General features: G+C 39.3%; 1 protein-coding gene across 1 annotated transcript in view; it reads left to right on the top strand.

Moving 5' to 3' along the window:
* Window positions 1-2,033: 2,033 nt before the first annotated feature.
* Window positions 2,034-19,581, top strand: part of TRPC6 (transient receptor potential cation channel subfamily C member 6) — a 76,283-nt gene continuing 58,735 nt past the window's right edge. Inside the window, exon 1 of the mRNA XM_079302238.1 lies at window positions 2,034-2,312. Within this exon, the coding sequence (XP_079158364.1) occupies window positions 2,170-2,312 (143 nt within the window). The 5' untranslated portion in view covers window positions 2,034-2,169. The remainder of the gene's footprint in view (window positions 2,313-19,581) is intronic.

The raw sequence follows: 19,581 nt of genomic DNA, 5'->3' as shown, positions 1-19,581 counted from the left end.
GAAATTAAAGGATCTGATAGCCCATCAACAAGGTAGGATGGTATTCACTTTAAGTAAGAAGAAAATATACCAGTGGGGAGAGAAAAACAAACAGAGGGAAGGGAAGGGAAAAAAAATAGTACCCTGGAAGAAAAGATTTGAAACAACAGTCTGATATCAAATAGACTACTTGAAATAAAAAGTAACTGCAAACATTTGGGGAATATACAAAAAACAGTGAAATACTGTCTCTTCATAACAGTAGAACAAATGAAATTAAATGGTTATGCACAAGAGCACTGGAATACATCAAAATTTCATCACAAAGTATTCTAGAAAACAATTTTCTTTCAACAAAAATGTGAGATATTATCGACAACATATTTCTCAAATGCAAAGCCTGCACATAACTTTGTATTGCCTCTTTTTATAGTAATATGAAAGAAGAATCAGCACGAGAACTATAAAATACGCATGGTATCATTGGTACTAAACTTCCTATTTAAAATAAAATATCCTTTAACAGAAGAAAAAATGTATTGCAGAGAAAGTAAGATTTCTAAAACCCATTCGAGTGTAATTTTGAGAGGCATAGCTTGGAGGACAAAAGAAAATTCAGAAATTTGCCTGCAGGTATTTCCGCACCTCCTCTAAAGACTCTTTACACTCCTCTTCCTCTGGCAGTTCCAGCAGGTGGGATGAGCCCCGGTGGCCCAGGCTGGCACTGAAGCCATGGTGTGGCTGGGGCTGGCTGCTGGAGAGAGGGCAGTGTCACCCTGCTTTGCCATGACTCTGCTGGGGCTTGCCCAGTCATTTCCTCAGCACATCACTAAATCAGGGCAAGGTGTGCATGCCTGGAGAATACGGGGCTGTTCCAACACAAACACTGGCAAGAATTCAATATGTGAACATGGCCAGGAATGAGGGAGTGATTTTATTTGGATGCACTAATGTTTTGACTATATATTAACGACATTTAATTCTAAATATTCCCTTATGAAATAGTAAGTACTATGTTTAATGTGAAAGATACCTAAAGATCAAATGCTAATTCTTCAGTGCAATACCTTTCTTCCTTAGAAAAGTTTGTTATTGTTTGTTTGCAAACTATCATCAAACAAAGGGGTACCAGTGAAGCAGAACTCAGACATACAAGAGGACTGAGTTTTGCTTAAGTGCTATTACTGCAAAAATATTGTGTTGTTTTGGTTTGCGTTTTTTTACTGATATTTGATATTTTGCCCCTGCTCTTAACTGAAATTATTGAAGGTGATTGTAAGCTGTCTCTTCTCTGGAACAGGTGCACAGCGTTTGTAAGAGGATGTTTCAGAGATGAAAGAAAGAGGTGAAGAGCCTGAAAATTTCCAAGAAGATTTTCCAGTGTATGTGGACGACTGAAAGTTACAGGTTTTCTAGGTTTACTGAACTAGCATTCACTTTCACTGATGCTCTTCCTCGGCCACTTACACGAGGACACAAGCAAGACACAGCACATCCGAGTAAGAGTTGTGTTCCCCAGCCGAACTCCAGCGGGAGCGCTCGGCGGGATTCGCTCCGAGCACAGCGGCGGGAGGCCGGCCCGGTGCCGGTGCCGGTGCCGGTGCCGGTGCCGGTGCCGGTCAGGGGGCCATGGCCCCGGCCCGGGCCAGCGCCGGCGGCACGGTGCGGCGGGACACGGCCCGGCTGGCCCGGGGCGCTGCGGGCGGCGGCGGGGGAGGCGCGCAGGGGGCACCGGAGCCCCGGGGGAGGCGAGCGGAGCCCGCCGCCCTCCCTCCCACCTCCCGCCCCTTCCCTCCGGCCGGGGACAGCCGCGCCGGCTGACGCGCCGCAAACTTTGCTGCCCCCGCTCCGAGCTGCGCCTCGCCTGCGGCGCGGCGGGCGGCGGCTCGGGCTGCCAGAGCCCCTCGCTGCCGGAGCCCCTCGCTGCCGGAGCCCCTCGCTGCCGGAGCCCCTCGCTACCGGGAGCCCCTCGCTGCCGGAGCCCCTCGCTGCCGGGAACCCCTCGCTGCCGGGAGCCTCTCGCTGCCGGAGCCCCTCGCTGCCGGGAACCCCTCGCTGCCGGGAGCCTCTCGCTGCCGGAGCCCCTCGCTGCCGGGCAGAGCCCAGCGCGGTGCCTCCCGCCGGCGCCTCCCGCCGCCGCCGCGCCCCGAGGGAGCCGCCGCGCCGCCCCTCAGCTCGGAGCGGGACAGCATGAGCCAGGCGCAGCCCTACGGCCCGCGCAAGGGCAGCTCCCCGGCGCCGGGGGCCCGGCGGAACGACAGCCAGGACTACCTGCTGCTGGACGCGGAGCCGTGCGAGGAGAGCGCCCTGCCGCCCTACGCCTTCTACCCCGTGTGAGTCCCGCCGGGGAGGCGGTGGCGGGACGGGCGGGGGGCGCGGAGCGCTGCTGGGCAGCCCGGGGAGCTGCCACCTTCCCTCGGCCTCTCCGGTGCTTGGGAAGGCGGAGGAGCAGCCTTGGCACCGAGGCAGGTCTCCTCTGAGCAGACCGCGGTGCCTTCCCGCTGGCAGGGAGGCGAAGGGAGGCTTGGGCTCAGCTGTGGAGAGCAGGGCGAGACGCGTCGGGTGTGCATAAAACTGATGGTGTCTAATGGGTTTAATGTAATTACAGAAATTTTAACTCCTGTGTTCGGTTGCTCCCACCGAGAGAGCGCACATTGCAGGTGTGTGCATAAAACCATCCTTTCACTATTACGAAATAATTGCAAAAAAACCCCCATCCTCTTATCATTATTTTTGTCAAAGCCATGTAGCCTCGTGTAATTTCATTACGTGAGTTTTGACAGGTAGTTATCATTTAAAGCAGCGTGCAAGAACATATGCAATAAAAGCCGAATTACACAAACATAAATTATAAAGGTTCCAGGAATCACAACTTAATGTCCACGTCCATTGGCGTTCAGTGTTGACAGTGTCCCTTTGGTTATGTGCTGTCAGCACGACTACTGTAATTACCACTTGTTAATGCTTCTGAGGAGAAGCTATCCAACAGAGGGAGAAAATGGGTATTCAGCAAAGCAAGATGAGTCCTAAAACCTCAGATGATTGCCAGAGGATGCGTATTTCTTTTGTACAAATTATATTTTATTGCTTAACTGGTAAATTCCAGTTATCAGTCTCTCCTAATATTTGCTGTTTTATCGGTGAGCCACCTACCAGCCGCTTGACAGCTACCTGGATATAGGAAAGGAATAACAACAGTGAAACTGGGAACACTTAGAGTGTTTGAATATTTATCGACTCAGCTAAGAACAACCAGAGTTTTCAAAATTTACTGTTGTATTGCTTTTCTTGAGTGTCTTTGTGGATTACTCATTCAGTATGCTCATGTAGCTGTAACAGCATATGTTATTGCACATTGGACTTAAACTTCGTCTCAAAATATATGAATGCATCTATCTAATGAATCCTTGCAGAAAAAAAGCCTTACGATGTTTAGTTCAGGTTGGTTCTCACTAGTGGACTAAAGCTGTGAACTAATATGGGAATTCTGAAGTTCTTTTGCCATCTACTCATTCAGAATGGTTGTGCAGCTGTGAGAGGATAGATCTTGCATAACTGTTTCAAATCATCTCTTCAAAGAAAATCTGCAAGTCTGTGGGGTGCTGATAATTTCCCTTCAAGAGGGAAGAGAATAAAGTGCATGTGCCAGCAGCTCTTGGTCCAGCACACTCCCAATGTGGAGATTGCCTCTCATCACCTCACCTAAGGAAAGCCTGCATCCTAATCGAGCTGCTTTGTAGAACGAGGGTAGCACTAACCACAGGGAGTTACCAAGGGCTCGTTTTTGACATGCACGTGAGGCATGGAGAAGTTGTTCTTTGGGCATTCTGTGGAGGTGGAGAAGAACCATTTCACAGAGATCCAGAGGCAGTGCCTACATGTGGCCACTGCCAGGACTCCTTGGCTGGCAGGAGTGAATGCCAGTGAGCGAATAGGCTCCTCCAGGATGAGGTGATTACCAAGCACAGTTTTTGAATTTTTCTTCCTAACTTCCAGCTGCATCACATTTCAGGTACATTTTGCAGATACATTTTAGCCAAAAGTCATTAGTTTTGCTAGAGGCCTTCATATGGTCAAGAATTTAATAAATAATAATTCTACATGCAGTAAGAATACTTTTCTCTACTTTTGTTTTTTTTTAAATCCTCAAATTACTGGTATTTCCTGATGTTATTATGGTGGTTAATGGAGAACAGTATTGCAGAGTACAGCTGATGTCCAAAAAAAGATCAACATTTAAAAATTACTGAGAGGGTAACACACTTACTGGTATAATATGGCATATGACTATTACTTGAAAAGTAGCTTAATACTAAGGAATAGTTTTTCTCAAGTGGTGATTTAGTGCTAATGCTGACGTTACTGTGTTTGTTGTTTGTAGAACATGCTTTTCATGTGTTGTTTTGGGGATGTTGTTAAGTGCTGTAGTTTCTGGATGGTAATAAAAACTCAAATCATTTACAGAGATCTATTTCCTGTATTTTAGCTCCTCTTTCTGGAGAACAGCTTTATTGTATCCAAGTTAGCTGCTGCCTTTATTGTATAAAAGATTTCAAGAAGGTACCTTGAGCTCATCAGCTGTTCCAAGTAGGGTCACACAATCTTTTGGCAGTGGATGGAAGGCTTTTACCTTTATATGTGGTATGATGAAAAACAAAATTTGAATGGATTTTTGTGTTTAAAAATCCTGCTTTTGTTTTGAATTCAGAACCTTAAGCAGGAAAGCCAAAATTTGGGCAATCTGTAGAATTTTGAATAAATTGCTTAAAAAATGAGGCTGCTTTTTAAGACTTTTAAAATTTTAGAAATTACATGGAAGTAAACATTTTCGATTTCCAGTTGTGCTCTTCCATCTAGTCATTGAGTCCTGCCCCTTATGTATCAAGAAATGCATTGCAATATACATGTCATAAGATTGATTCCTGAAATGCAAAAATGTGTATATGTTGTGCAAGTATTTCATTGGCAAAGAGCCCAGTTTTGAGGTTTAAAACAGGATGAAAAGTAGATTTTAATGTCTAACTCCAAATCTGAGTGCTGATGTGCAGTAGGATTTGGAAGTGATAGCACTTGTATGTAAACCTCCCTGCTGAAAAAATGTTAGTGAAGGACAGATTGTCAGTGTACTGAGCTAGTGAGAAGACACTAATTCAGTCAGACATCTGGTTATACTGCTTATTTATACTTTGCAGTATTTTGCATTGTGAACAATAAATGTTTTCTTACAGACGTGAGGAGGGATAATTGTGTATTAAAATGTCAGTTGTAAAGTAAATGAGGCACACAAATTATCAGATGAAAATGGGGGAAAAAGGGTTCTGATGTGCATAACTGCCTTGAGACATAGACTATTCCTCAATTTTTGCAGTTTTCCAGCTAATTGTTTCTTGAAATTACCAAACCTTGTACATACTTAAAAACCTATTCTTTGTTAAATAACATGTTTAATGATTTCTTTCCTGCCTGCAATATAATGGTTTCTGCCACTAACATAATATAATTTTTATCTCTAGTCTCAACTGTCTTGCTTGAAATGACCTGTAAAATTATTTTCCAGACTCTTCATTAGACATAATCTCTTTAGGGAGTACTGTACAATGTGGCAGCTGTGTTTCAGATTGTCAGCCTTTTTGATGAGATGCTTTGTCTTCTGAAAATATGTTGTGATAGTCTTGTTGAGATCAAAAAGGTAGAAGAGTTGGTATGGAGGGGTAATTTCCTTTTATAGCCTCGTGTATGGAACAAATACACAAATCATCATGTGATTTAGGTTTGATGGATCTACCTCATACTAGGCACTGGGAAAAAAAATAAATCATATCTGAATCTCTCATATTCTGGGTGACTAAATGTAGTCCCTGAGGTCTTGAGTAGAAGGACAAGAACACTGTTTTCATGCCCTAGAAAATCCAACCTTTAGTTGACTTTGTGTATGCTGCAAGTGGGTAGAAGAGAATGCTTCACTTTCAACATCACACTTATCTTTATTTATTTCATATTAGGTAGGTTTTCCCTCCCCCATGTGCTCATTTTTGATGAAGGCTTGTGGGACTTCTTGGGTTTAGTTGTTAGGCACTCTAGTGTTCTCTGTGTACACTCACTAATTTAACTGTGAACTTCTTTGGTCAGCTACAATACCCAAACAGTTTCTTATGCTAATACTTCATAATGATTTTGCTTGAGCCACTGCAATATATCTGCAAGTTTATTTGTTCCCTAAGTCTCATGTAGTCACCAAACAAATGAAAGTCACCTCCCTGGGGGATGTAATTTTATAAAACTGGAAGATTTCCATGAAAATATAAGTAATTTGTTACATTTTCATGAGGAAGGTGGAGTAGTGATTCAGAAATGTGTGGGATGTATATGGCATACTTTTCAATGTAAATGTTAATAACCATCATGCTGTTTGTCAAACACACTCCCAGCAGCATTTGCCACCACAGAAGCTGAAGGTTGTAATAACTGGCTACTTGAATTATCCCTGCCAATATCAGTATCCCCAAATAAAGGCGATTTGGCGTGGTGGGTCTGCGTCATCAAGGCTGTGTTAGACTTTCCAGCTCTGCAAATATGACCAGAAGAAAAGTTTGGCAGTTAAACTGTGTTAGTCAAATTCTTTGTAACTTGGTTTCATACCTCAGGCTGTCAGGCAGTGCCTTAGCAGAGAGCCTTAGCCTTGAAGTGCATACAGAGTCTCATACACAGGTTTGTGCACTTACCTGTGACTGCAGCCACTTGCACATAGACTCTACAGGAGACTTAAAGGATTTAGATCAATTAGCAGTATTTAAATATAAGTTTTGATAATTAAATGTGGCCAAAAAGCTTAATGGTAATTAAATGATAGGCAGCATTCTCTGGAATGGATTAACATTTTTGTCGTGAAGTAGAATGGTTATTATTTGTTTAACAGTGACATGCACAATCAAGTGTTGTTTTTAGTGAAATAAAATGCATGGAATATAATGTGAAGATGACTGACTAAGGTCTGGGCTTATTTTCTATGTCCATTTCTGTACAACTACACTTTTTCCTACCAATAGTGCAGTTTTCAGCACAGTTCTATTGTAACCTCCAGTCTGATATGTTTGAATAAATTTTTGTGAATATTGCAAAATAAAAAAAAAGGCAAGCTTTGGCATTAAGAATAAAATGTAAGATTTACTACAAGAACCCTGAGTAAATGAAGTAATGACATATCAAGTATTGCCATTTTTAGGTGTGTTCTCAAAGCTGTATGGGAGGTGGATAACTTGTTTTCTGGAAGAGTTGAATGTTGTTCTCTTTTGTAAAAAAAAAACAAAACAAAAAAAAAAATCACTCATATGAGTAAAATATCAGTATTCTGGTTGTGAGCTTAGATGTTGCCAGCTCAGAAGAGCATGACTGGAGTTCATTTTGGTCTTAGAACTTAATTAGACCCTGGATTTGATGTCAGTATTTACCTTAGTGAAGGATAGTGAGGATATTGAAAAAAATATTTAGCATCTATGAGGCCTTTCATGCAGGTAGAAAGAAAGATCATAAACCAAAGGATCATGGTTGATCTGTGAAAAAACAGAATATGGACCACAAGGCCAGGTGCTGCTGCAGCACTAACAGTTTTGCAGAGTATTCAGACTGGAGAATTTTCATAAAGCTTTGTGCTCAGAGCTCCATCCAACCTGGCCTTGGACAGGCATGGGGCATCCACAGCCTCTCTGTTCGAGTTGTCTCAGTGCCCTCTGAGTAAAGAATTTCTTCCTAGCAGCTAATCAAATCTCTCCTGTTGTAGTTTAAAGCCATTTCCTCTTGTGCTGGACGTGTTACATCATCTTCACTAGCAAATAGGTGAGTGCCCAGCAGACTGGAGGGGTGCATTCAGAGATGCTCTGTTGCCTCCTGTCATTTTCTGTCAGAGGAGCACTTGGTTGTGCTGATTCTCCTCCTGGCCCAGTCTGGGTTTCTCCTATTGTGCACATTGACTGACTTTAGGACTGATGACTGACTGCTTAGCAGCTTTTCAAAGGGGAAGATACCCTTATCTTTGTGGGGTGATTTATACTTTCTTTTCCTTTTGTAAGATATTTGTCTGCCATCAACATGTTTCAACTTTTCTAGTCATGGTTTCCCCCCCCTTTATTTGGAACAGGTAGCCAGGCCAGACTGATAAACTTTGTTAGTCCTACTCTATGTACATGTCCTAGGCCTGCCAAGTAGTAATAGCCCACAGTAAACTTCTATAACAATTGTTCCTAAGCAACTGTTTTTCATGACAGAAAATTATAAACCAATTTTCCTTTCTGCTTTTCAATGCAGTAATTGATTTTCTGTACTAGCTTTAATTCCACTCTGCTAATCTTTAGTTATATGTTTTTCTTCCTTGAGATAACTTAAAATTGCTTTCAATTTTCAAGTCTTATAAAAAATTTCTTCATGAAAGAAACACATACTAGGATTTTCTAGTTTATTATCTACATTTGCTAAGGTTGTATTGTACATGAGCTGAAGTTATGTTTCTTTGGGTTTTTTCCATCTGAATTTATTAATTTATAGTTAATTCCAGTGAAACTGCAAGGATTCAAGTATATTCCGTACAAAAATCTTTTGAAATGGTAATTGAAAGGTTATAGAGCTTTATTTGGGGATATGTGGGAGAGGAGTTCTTGCAAGTTACATGTGTGCTGTACTAGTGGTGCTTATTCAAAGAGAAGCCCTGTGCTCTTAGAGCTCTCAAGCTTCTCTTGGCCCTGAAAGATAAATCTGAACCCTTGAGAATCTGCCTGTGCCATGTCCACTCCCTGTCTTTTGCTTTCCTCTGGCCTGTAGGAGCACATACAATAGGATGGCTGCTCAGAGGGTTCAGGCTCTCAAAGCATCATCTTGCTCCTCTGGTGATTGGATTTCCTAGTTATCTTGGCAAATTAGATGCAAAAGGCAGGCTGTGGGAAGGCAGCAGTGGCTCTTCCTCTCTGCAGACTTTATACTCCTCTCCCTTTAAGAGCAAATTTCATATTAATTACTCAGGGCAGTTTTTGAGGACTGCTGCTCTTGTGAGTCTAAAGAGTGAATCTTATGGGTCTCAAGTGAGTCTTAGAATAGTACTTCTCCCAATACAAGACACAAATTTGTTTTCTCTCTTTTAAGTGTAGAAATCTGAGCTAAAAACTGAAACAACCCTTGATAAAAATCCAATCAAAGTTCAGTAGCACTTACAAAATATAGCTAATATGATTTCATTTTCAAGTAGTAGGCATGGCATGAAACTTTTCAAGGACACTGGGTATTTTGTATGGCCTCTCCTTGTGAGATGTTCTCACTCCAGGATGTTAAAAACTAAACCACACAATATCAAAAGCTCTGGGAAACTTGGTCTGTAATCCATATTACTGTTCAAGTCCCTTGGATGTCAGTCTGTAACAACCTCTTGCTGCCCAGGGAAGACTAAAGGGTTGCAACAACATGGCAGGTATGTTGGAGCAAAAATAGCAGTATCTGGAACTGACATCTAAGCAACATATAAAACAACCAAAAATTAGGTGGGGAGAGGGACTTAAGTTTCTGAAGATACAATTCAGAATATTTGAAGCATTTTTAAACACTTGTAACAAAAAAAGTAAGCAATAGCAGTATCTCCAGGTTTGCAGAATGAATGCTGAATATGGTATAAAGCTGAAGAAGTTAATGCTCCCTACTTTTCTTCAGAAAAGAATTTTTGAGGTTTAATTCAGAAAGCTATTTAATCATTTAGCAACATCGGATGTGAGCACATTTGTAGGTAAACAGCAAATGATGTGATAGTGACATTTCAGAACTTCTTTGTATGATAAAAAAATAATGATCTTACCTAACAAGTTGATATATAAAATATACACTGGGATTTCTTACCCCACAGCCACTTCTGTCCTAAAATCAGCAACAGCATTTAGTGCTTAACAGGAAGAAAAACTTATAAAAATAACCTAGGCAGGGATTTGCAGAGACAGCAAGGCTAATACCTCTCATTTTACAAAGCTGCCTGAGGATCTTTCATGACCTGAGGTTTCTATGTTACTGATTTTACATCAAATCTGAAAAACAGCAGAAATTTCCCTAGTTATCAGTGAGATCATTGATAATGCCTTAGGGGAAAAGAATATCCTTTGTGATTTAACTAGCTTTGTGGAGGACATGGAGCAATGAAGAAAGTGCTGGTAGCCACACTGCTGGGTATCTGTGTGCCTTTTTCAAACTCTGTCAGCATACAGGTCTTGATAACTCCAGAGGGCCAGAAGAGACATGGAAGTACACATTGAGTAGGAGGGGCAATAGACTCACTGCAGGGGCATGTGGTCCAGTTACTGTATGTGTTAGAGACCTGAGGACCATTTTGGGGAATCAGAATTACATGACAGATTGAACTGCAAAGTGTCTTTTCTTGAGTGAGGTGTAATTTCTGAATAATTTTTATATCTGGAATAATTCTTTTGAATCTATCAATATTATATTGGCAGAGGGGGAATGTTGCCCCAGATATGAATTTCCAACCAGACAGCCCCTTGTTGGTGGCACTGTACAGTTGGGTGCTCTTTATGGTAAGAAGTGTGGAACAAGATTTTAGTGCTGAATGTGTCTGACAGTGGAAGTGTGTCCATCTGTGCAAGCTCACATCCAGACTCAGCAGCAGGCTGCTGCTTGTAAGGGGCATGAGGTGTCTCTTTTTGTGTGTGATGCAGGCTTGGGATCCTGCCTCTGTGCCTGCTGGGGTTGTACTGCTCTGCTATGTCATGATAGCAAGCAGTCAAGATCATTCCAGCTGTACCACCATGTTATGCTGCCTGTTCAGGTAAGCACAGCTTTTTGTTATGCTCATTGGGCTGGTGCTCTTGTTCCTGTAATCAAAACATTTTTCCTGAGTATAGGCAGTGGGTCATTAGTGGGTTATGTTCAGATATACTAACATATCCTGCCTATATACATATAACTGCCTTGGCTGAAGAGTCAGGGATTGATGGGATCACCTTACTTCTTGTTCTGCTCGGTAACCCCTGAGCCCAAGACGGAGACAAAAGGTAGGAACAAAACAAGAAAGCATCTAGTAGCGCTTTATATTCTTGAAAGTACTAGTTGTGAGAATGTAAGAGGCAGTAAATATGAAATTATGACTGCTAAATATCTTACAGAAAATGGAAAGGTGCTAAAAATCATGTAACTGGAGGGGATGTTTAAAAGGAATTGGAAAAGTTATGGATATACAAAATAAGACCTTTTTTTCCACCTGTGTGCAGTCATCAGTTAGCATCTTCCTAAAAAATCAAGGTATTTCCAGAAAGCAGCCAAGACAAATGAAGCTGCTGTATATTCTCATGCACAGGAATGGGACACTGCTGAGTGGAGGGAGAAGGATGGTAAAGCTATTTTCATGACACTTCTCTTGGGCAGCATCTAGAGAAATGATATGTTGACTAGACTGACTTTATATCCCAGACATTATTGCTGCATGAGAGCATGACTCTGCTCCTCACACTTTTGCACTTACTGCTGCTCCAGAGAGTACATTGCATTACACTTACAGGAGGATCATGAGGAAAAAAATCCAACTTCTAAGTAAATAAAAATTTTAAGTAAAACTCTGAAAGTGCATGTTTTGTCTTTTGGGTTTTTACTTCCCCTTCACTTCTTCTGGGATGTCACCTTTTATTCTTGGCAAAAAAATAATAATTTCATTTTTCCAATAGAGAATAGGGACAAAGGCTGTGTTCCCATTTTCCCAAGTCCTATGTAAAAATGAAAGCTGAGTAGGTCTGAAACGTCTGTTCATGTGGAATGTTATTTGTTTTGTATCTATTTTCACGGTTTAAAAATCTTCTTTCACTCTTTTTTTTCCAAATAAGTCTTGACAGTGCTGTTCTCAGAAGTATTCTCCATTGGCTTTTTGATCAAAAGTGTTTCAGTATGGCTGAAATAAGAATGTTAGCATGTGTCTTGTTGAAGCCACCATAAATCATACATGGTTTGATTCAATATTAACTGCTTTTGGATCCCTCTCCAGGGATGGCTGTGGAGAGGGCAGTTCCAGCTCTCTGCTGAGCTCTTTCCCACTCTGCATACGTGACTTGACTCCCACAGCAGTGCTCAGGGTGTATCTCCTTGTTGGTGTCCTGGTGTTCTCTCAAGAGACCAGCCCAGCAAAGCAACTGACCAAAACTAAACTACAGTTCTGTCCCCAGTAGGAAAATGTAGCTAATTGTGCTGTGGCACTGATGCAGAGTTGTATGTTTCAGATCAGTTACAAAGCAACCCTACAAATACTTTCTTCTCTGCAGTATGGAAGTTTGGATTCAGGTAATGGGGCCTTCCATTCTTCCCTTAATTTTAATGTATTTGGTTAAAATCTGGTAAGTGGAGTTAGACAAGCAAGAATTCCTGATGAAAGTTTTCGATTTTTTTTCAGAGCCTATATACACCACCAAATAAATGAAAAGGCCACTTTGATTCTTATTTTTCCTGGTGTCCTTTATTTCTCCAGCAGGAGAGTTTCCTTCCATCCCAATAAACTGTTATTGTGTGGGTCTTAACTCTGCCAGTGTCCCTTCAATTTAATGCAAAAAAACACTGTACATTGTTATTCTGCTTTGATTCACTGGTTTTTCTCTATGTTAGAGTCACCATTCTTTATCACTTAATGCTATTTAATTAAACAAAGTTTATATTAAATTACAGTTCTTCTCTGGAGCATGTTACAAATCCAGAATTATTTGATAATAAGTAGGACTGTGTGCGAACTGGTTTTGATTGGTATTTGCTATTGCACCTGAAGGTCAGTGCTCCCGATTCTTTCAGTTTGAATCAATATATCAGTTTGAATAAATACCCCTTAGAAAAATTTCTCATCTCTGTATTTCACCATAGTGAATTATTTAGCAGTAAGGTAGGTTTGTAGAGTGTCAAAGACCAAGTTGCAAACCAGTTTCAAGAACAGAAATCTCAATCCACAACAGCTACCTGCCAGAAAAGCATTAACAAGGCAGAACTTCTTGTGTCTCTTCCTTATGTTTTTTTGTGGAAGATAAAGGTCTCAAGGTTTTCTCTGTATATTTTGAAGCATTATTCTCCTCTGTGAAAGCAAACCTCTTGATTTCATTTTAGCTATAATAAAAGTCTTTTTCAATTGTTTGTAAAATCCTCCCTGAGCTATTCTATTATTAGTACCTAACTGGAGAGCAACAACAGGTAATGACATTGTCATGTGACTAACTAGTTCATGGATTTCTTCTGTTCTGTGGGATCAAAGGCAGCATGGTGTTCAGTGGAGGCCAGGGCCTTCTAATTTCTTATGAGTGACAATTTTTGCAAATGTCACCTATTCTGCAAAATATTCTGCAATTATGAAGTAGCAGTAACTGTTAAAGGTCTCATTCTATGCCTTTGATCTATCAAATCTGATCAGAGCTCTTTTTTAACTTGTGCTGTGTGCTGCAATCACCATTACATCTCAGATCTGAGAAAAACAAATGATCTTTTCCCGCTGGAATTGTGTGTGTGACTCTCTGCCAATTCTATTTTCTCTAAAAGTGTCACTGAGCTCATGATACCAAGTACTTAATTTGGGCATAGCAGGGGACAATAAACAGTATCATTGTTTCATTATTTGTACAAGGTAATTTATTTGAATAACAGTAATTACAGACATTAGAAGTAATTACATTTTTTAAACATTGTTTCCCATTTATGTAAGAATACGTTTAAATGCTAAAATCTTTGCAGGAACTCTTCTTCATACTGAAGCTATACTGCTGCAACTTTTATTGTGTGTATTAAGTTAATTTAATGATACTGCATGGATTCTTTAATTAGAAGTAAATCCCATTTACATGATGAAAATGGCTTATTCCTAGCTTAGATGTTGGAAGAGTATCGATAGGCACACTTAATTATTTTTCCACAAACTGCTGTTAAAAAAAATTATCTCCTGAGCATGAACATTGTATCTTCTGCAAATATTTATTTTATCTAAGTATGAAAGGTTTGCTTAGATCTGGTATTCTCTCTGAAGGTGTTAAAATTAGTGTCAACCTTTCACAACTGGTTGAGTTACAAATGCGGTTTCTCAGTGAAATTTTAATTTCGTAGAAATATGTGGTCAGACCTAGACTCGTATTAGGTGGTGGACACATTTTATTATATAAGAGTGTAATGGAAGAACAAATGGATAAGCATATTAGTTCCTGAGTGTCAAATGTGACTGCTGGAATAATCTTACTCATTACCTTTTCTCAATTGTATTTGCTATATTATTGCATATCTACATTAGTTGAAACACAATTATCTCTGGGTTAGTTACTGTCTTTAGTATAGTTATACTCTCTTCAGCTTTTTTTTACAAAGCAGAGACACCTTACTAGTCCTTCCTTCTCAGGTGCCAAGCAGAAAATGGACATACTGCTTCTGCAGAAGGAAGTTCCTCTGTGACTAAACCCTGATCACTCATCCAATTCCAATAGATCTTCCTATTGCTCTTTTCTATTCAGATGTTTGAAAGATCTGTAGTACTTTCTCTTGTACTCTGAGTAGTCCTGAGGTTGTTGGTTGTCATTTTCCTAATCAGTTGTTTAAATGGCTTTCATTTCACATCCACAATTGCATGCACTCATAAATTATTCTAGTTCTCCTGCAATCATGAGACATATATTCAGCATGAAGGATCCATGATGTTAAAATCCATATTTTTCTCCCCTCCTTATTTTATTGGCAGTTTTCCTCAGTTCAGTGCCCTCACCCAAGACAGGTCAAGATTAATGAGAGATACATAAAGGAGAATATATTGAAAGATACTATATTTATGAAAAGGAATAGCATCTGAAATAAAAAAAAGAATATGCCCTGAATAATATTTCACCATGAAAAATTTTGAGTGTGGGGACTCTACCTGGGAATTTGATGAGATCTCAGAGTTGCTGTATTTCATATTTGCAGCTTTCCTCGGATTTCTGCTACATTTGATATTAGTAGACAGGTTTACATTAAATAAATATAGACTAAGTAGATCTTCTGAGGATAAAAGAAATACTCAATTTCTGATTACAACCCAGAAGCTGACTAATCTGATTAAAGCATGATTTATTCCTGTGTTGAAATGCTAGTTCAGTGCTGACTGGAGGGCATGTAGATCTGCCATAGCCCTGTTACAGACTCACCTGTTTTGTGTCATTCACTGTAGGCTTTATGATTAAACCATGTGGGTGTGCTTCCCCTCATTCAATTAACACATTTTTTCTTTTTTTTTTCTTCTCTTTTCTATCTTTACTTTCGTTGCATGTGGAAATATTGGAGTAATCTTAGTTGCCATGTTGTTTCCTGTCTAGGATTCATACTTCACAACTGGATGGGGTTTTGTTGTAAACTCTGTGCTACAGAGAATAAGAACAATTCTACTGAGGCTCTTGTGCAGGTTTTTCTTATAGGATGCCCAGTAGTCTTGGTTTAGAACAAGTAATTAAAACGTTACTGTCTAAAATTAATAAAGTTTTAAAGTGAAAGTGATGTGTTTAGACTTGCTACCTTTAGCAGCATCTCTCTGACCAAGTAGCAGAAGAAGCAGCTGCCTGAAGAACTGTCTTTTTAAAGTGTTTTACACTACTTTCATAATTCTTTTTCTAATCATCTCCAGGTCTCCTGCTCAAGATGATTTTTGTGTTTCTCTGACCTTGTTTTGCTGATACCATGCTCTGTTTTCTGGAACACAACTGTAAAATAAACTATGCTAAAGGTAATGGTGAAGATTATGTCTGACTCATACCAGAAGTAATTAATACCTCTAGAAGAACAGGGAAGAGGAATAAAACAAGTGAGTTTGGTCTGAATTCTTACAGCGTTTCACCTTGAATCCCCCTCATGCAGTTCCTGGATTGCTGTACTGCAGTTGGATTTAGGTACATTCAGTGTCTAGGATGAGTTCTGTTATCTGAACTATGTGATAAATGTTTGTTTTCCTTCCTTTTATAGATATATATGGAATGTATGCATATGTTCATACATGTTCCCCTTTTTCCCTTTTTGAAAATAGACGACATTAAATGGAATTAAAGGAAATTACCCTCTGCCATTAAATGATGAAAGTAGAGAGAGCTCAGCAGAGTTCTTGACAATGCCAGCACAAGCTTGTGTTTTTATCCTGTCACTGTAGTGTTGTGTTCCTCCTCATCTGCTGGAAGTTCTGTGAGTGGATGGTCCCTGGATATCTTACATGATGTGAATTGTGTAAAGGCAATCAGGAGCTCCTTCTCCCTCCCCATCACCCCTAAGGGGCATTGCAGCTTCTGAGCTAAGGGGATGCATGGCACTGCTGGCTGGATATCCTTCAGCAGGCTTGCCCAAGGATGCAGAGAGGGTCAGGGAGAGACAGGACCATGTCTGTCCCACAGGTACATGAAAGAACCTGCTGAAGTGGCCAGCATTGTGGGGTGCACTTTGTACACACAGAATGGTTTTATCTGGTTTTGTGTTTGGGGAGGCAAAACCCCAGACTGGGAAGCAGTGTTACAGAAGCTGCTGCTCCTTCTGAGGCTGTCTCTGAGCAGAACAGTTATTAATTTATGACCAGAATGCATGAAAGAATCATTGTTAGTAGCTTAAAAATGAGAGGACTACAAGGCATTTGATAGCAATTAGTTTGTTTTGACAAATGGGATTCTCTGTGCTTAAATTGCAATTCTGAATTAATCTGTACACAAAAGGTACTATGTAGGGAGCAGTGGAAGTAATATGAAAATGTAAATTATCTAAGCCTACTCATAAATGTATATTCAACCTTAAGGCCCCTCCAATTCAGAAAGCACTTTATCATGTGACTAAGTCTTAATGATTTTAAGGCAACTAAAGTGAAAAACAACCAAGTTCTTTTATGAGCTTAGACTTTAGTTACATAAAAGGAAGTAGAAAAAACCCACTCTAATATTTTACTATTCTTTTGCTGGTACAAAAATATTTTTTTTCTAGCTTTACATATGTAGCATATTCATTTCACTGGCCTTAAGAAAAATAGACCTTTAAATGAACCAATTAATTTAATTTTCCTAGTGTGCATATCTTACCAGACTGCTAAACATGATTCTGGCATTCTGCACTTATAAATTATTTTTTTAATGATTTATTACATTTGGAAGCAATAAATTAAATTTTATCTTTATTAATTGAATTAATTGAATTAATTTTATCTTTATTTAATTGAATATTAATGAGTCAGTTAATTGAGTTGGTAATAATATGAGTGAGAAATTTTGAAAGGCATAAAATTTAGTTCTGGTATTTAACATTAGTTAACAGTGTTTATATGATTTGATATAAGGATGGGTAGGCATGGAAGCATTATACTTTTATTGAGCTAATCTGTTTCTGTGTGTGGATTTTATAAAGCATGTTATAAGGTATTAATGCACTTGTCGGTTTTGCAGATTTAGAGGGGTTAAAAACATGAGTTGATTTGCATAAATGAATATTGACAGATGATTTGGCATAGATGAGCAGTAGGACTTTATCTCCTAAGAGGTTTTATTGACTGTAAAGTATTAGAATGAGAATTAATTTAACTCTGAAGCTTTCTTCTTGCTACCTAAGATAATTTAAACGTGCCAGCACTGAGTAGTGGTGTTAACTCACAGTAGAGCCAGTGTAGAGAATCACAATGTTTTGTATTTGGTTGAAGAGCAAGAAATTGAGAATAAGGGCTGCTGGCTACAGGGAAAAAATCAGCCACTGAATTAATTTTGAAGAGCAAATTGTAGTACTTACACACTAAAGCCTGGATATATCTGAGAAAGTCTTCAAAAACAGAATGTAGCTTGGCTTTAGACAAACTGTTGAAGTATCTACTGACAGCACTTCAGATATTCTTACAGCCAAGGATAAGTGCTCTAGTGGCACAGTTCTCCTGCAGTAGCCTTGAAACTTGTAAGTTTCAGCTTAGTTTATCCATCTCACATTTCTGCAGTTTGTTTACTGGAGGTGAAGATGTATTTGACTGGGTATTGCTGGACTTATGTAACACTTTCATTTCTAGTTATAAAAGTTGTGCTCTGTTTCCTTCACTTCTCCAGATAATTTCTGGTTGGCTTTTCCTTGTGCAGGCTGAAGGGCTGTGTGAATTCTCAATTACCTGGGTGACTTACATTCTTACTGATTAAACTGCCTTTTGTGTGTGTCTTGTGAAGGGTGTTGAGTTTTGAGTTGAGAACCTTAAAAAATTGCATTTTTAGTAGTTAAGTGGATGATTGGATGATTTCTAATTTGCAAAACTACAGAAAATAACTTTACTGTCATCCACTTTCTTTAATGACAGTTCAGGCCTCTTTATGTTTATCTTTGGAGTTCCTATAATTTACAAAAACAATTCTTTGGAATCATGGTGCAGATGATGTCATAAATGCAGTTAAATGAGACACAGATAAATATAATGGGGAAAATGGGGCATTTATGCATGTCAACATAACAGGGAAAAGATGAGTGGTTTTGCACTTTCTGGAGTTCACCCTTATTTATGGCATTGACTGTGGGAAGAGAGCAGTGTTTGTGCAAAGTTTATCTAGATGGACAACACTGAGATATATTTTACTTGTAGACTAACTTGTTATGAACTTCAAAAAGCCAGTTTTTCCTACATACAAATAGTAAATTCATTTAAATATCCAAATAGTAAATTTATTTTAGGATTATGGAGATTAATTTTTCTGGTTATGGATGTTCATATTATAACACCACTTACAGAATGAGCAACTTACTGCACGGTCAACCATTGCTACTGTGAAAATAAATGTCTTTGATTATTTGTATCTGACACTGGATTTAAAAGATCCTTGTGGCTTCCAAATGAATTTCCTAATGTGAGCTTCAAGGTTTGATAAAATTGACTGTGTATGATTGTGGCAGAATGTTTTTATGTGCATTCTGTCAAAACTTAGTCTGCTGAAAAAGTACTAGTCTGTCAGCACCATATTATATTGCTGACTGTATTTAGCTGTATTTTTCCAGTTACAAATATAAGAACTTCAAGGAAAGTTAATACTTACCTTCAAGCCTGAAAAACACTGAAACATTCTCAATTTTAAAGTTGCATCTCAAGATATATAGTACACTTGCAGGCTGAGAGCTTTCATTAGGACTTCTGTGAGTTGATCCAATTTTGATTTGGGGACTTTCTGAACCAGACAGAGGTCATGATTTGATTTTCTGCAATAGGTGAAAGTGTCCAGTTTTGGGCAAATGGATGGTCTAACATCCATATTCTAGGGTGAATTTAGTGAAACAGATTATTATCTATGCTCTTTTTTAACTCTAAAATGTACATTTAAATGACCCAAATTCCTGTTTAGAACCTGAAGGCATCAGGGCACTTGACACAATAGTTCACAGTAGAAAGGCTTTGTAATATTCTCATTGAAATGTCAAAGGGTTGTGTACATCACCAGCTGGAGTTCTTAAAATTTAGAAGCATTTCAAGCTTGAGCATCCTAAATATGGTCCATAAATAGAAATTTATGATATTTGATTGGAATAAAATAAGCTACATTTCAGTCAGATAGATGCTGAGAGGAAGAATTAGAAGTCTGTCTCTTAAAAGGAAATTTCATGTTTGTAGAGTTGATT

This window comes from Erithacus rubecula (assembly GCF_903797595.1).
Source record: "Erithacus rubecula genome assembly, chromosome: 1".
In the NCBI taxonomy this organism is placed as follows: domain Eukaryota; kingdom Metazoa; phylum Chordata; class Aves; order Passeriformes; family Muscicapidae; genus Erithacus; species Erithacus rubecula.
This window is presented reverse-complemented; position numbering and strand designations above follow the sequence as displayed.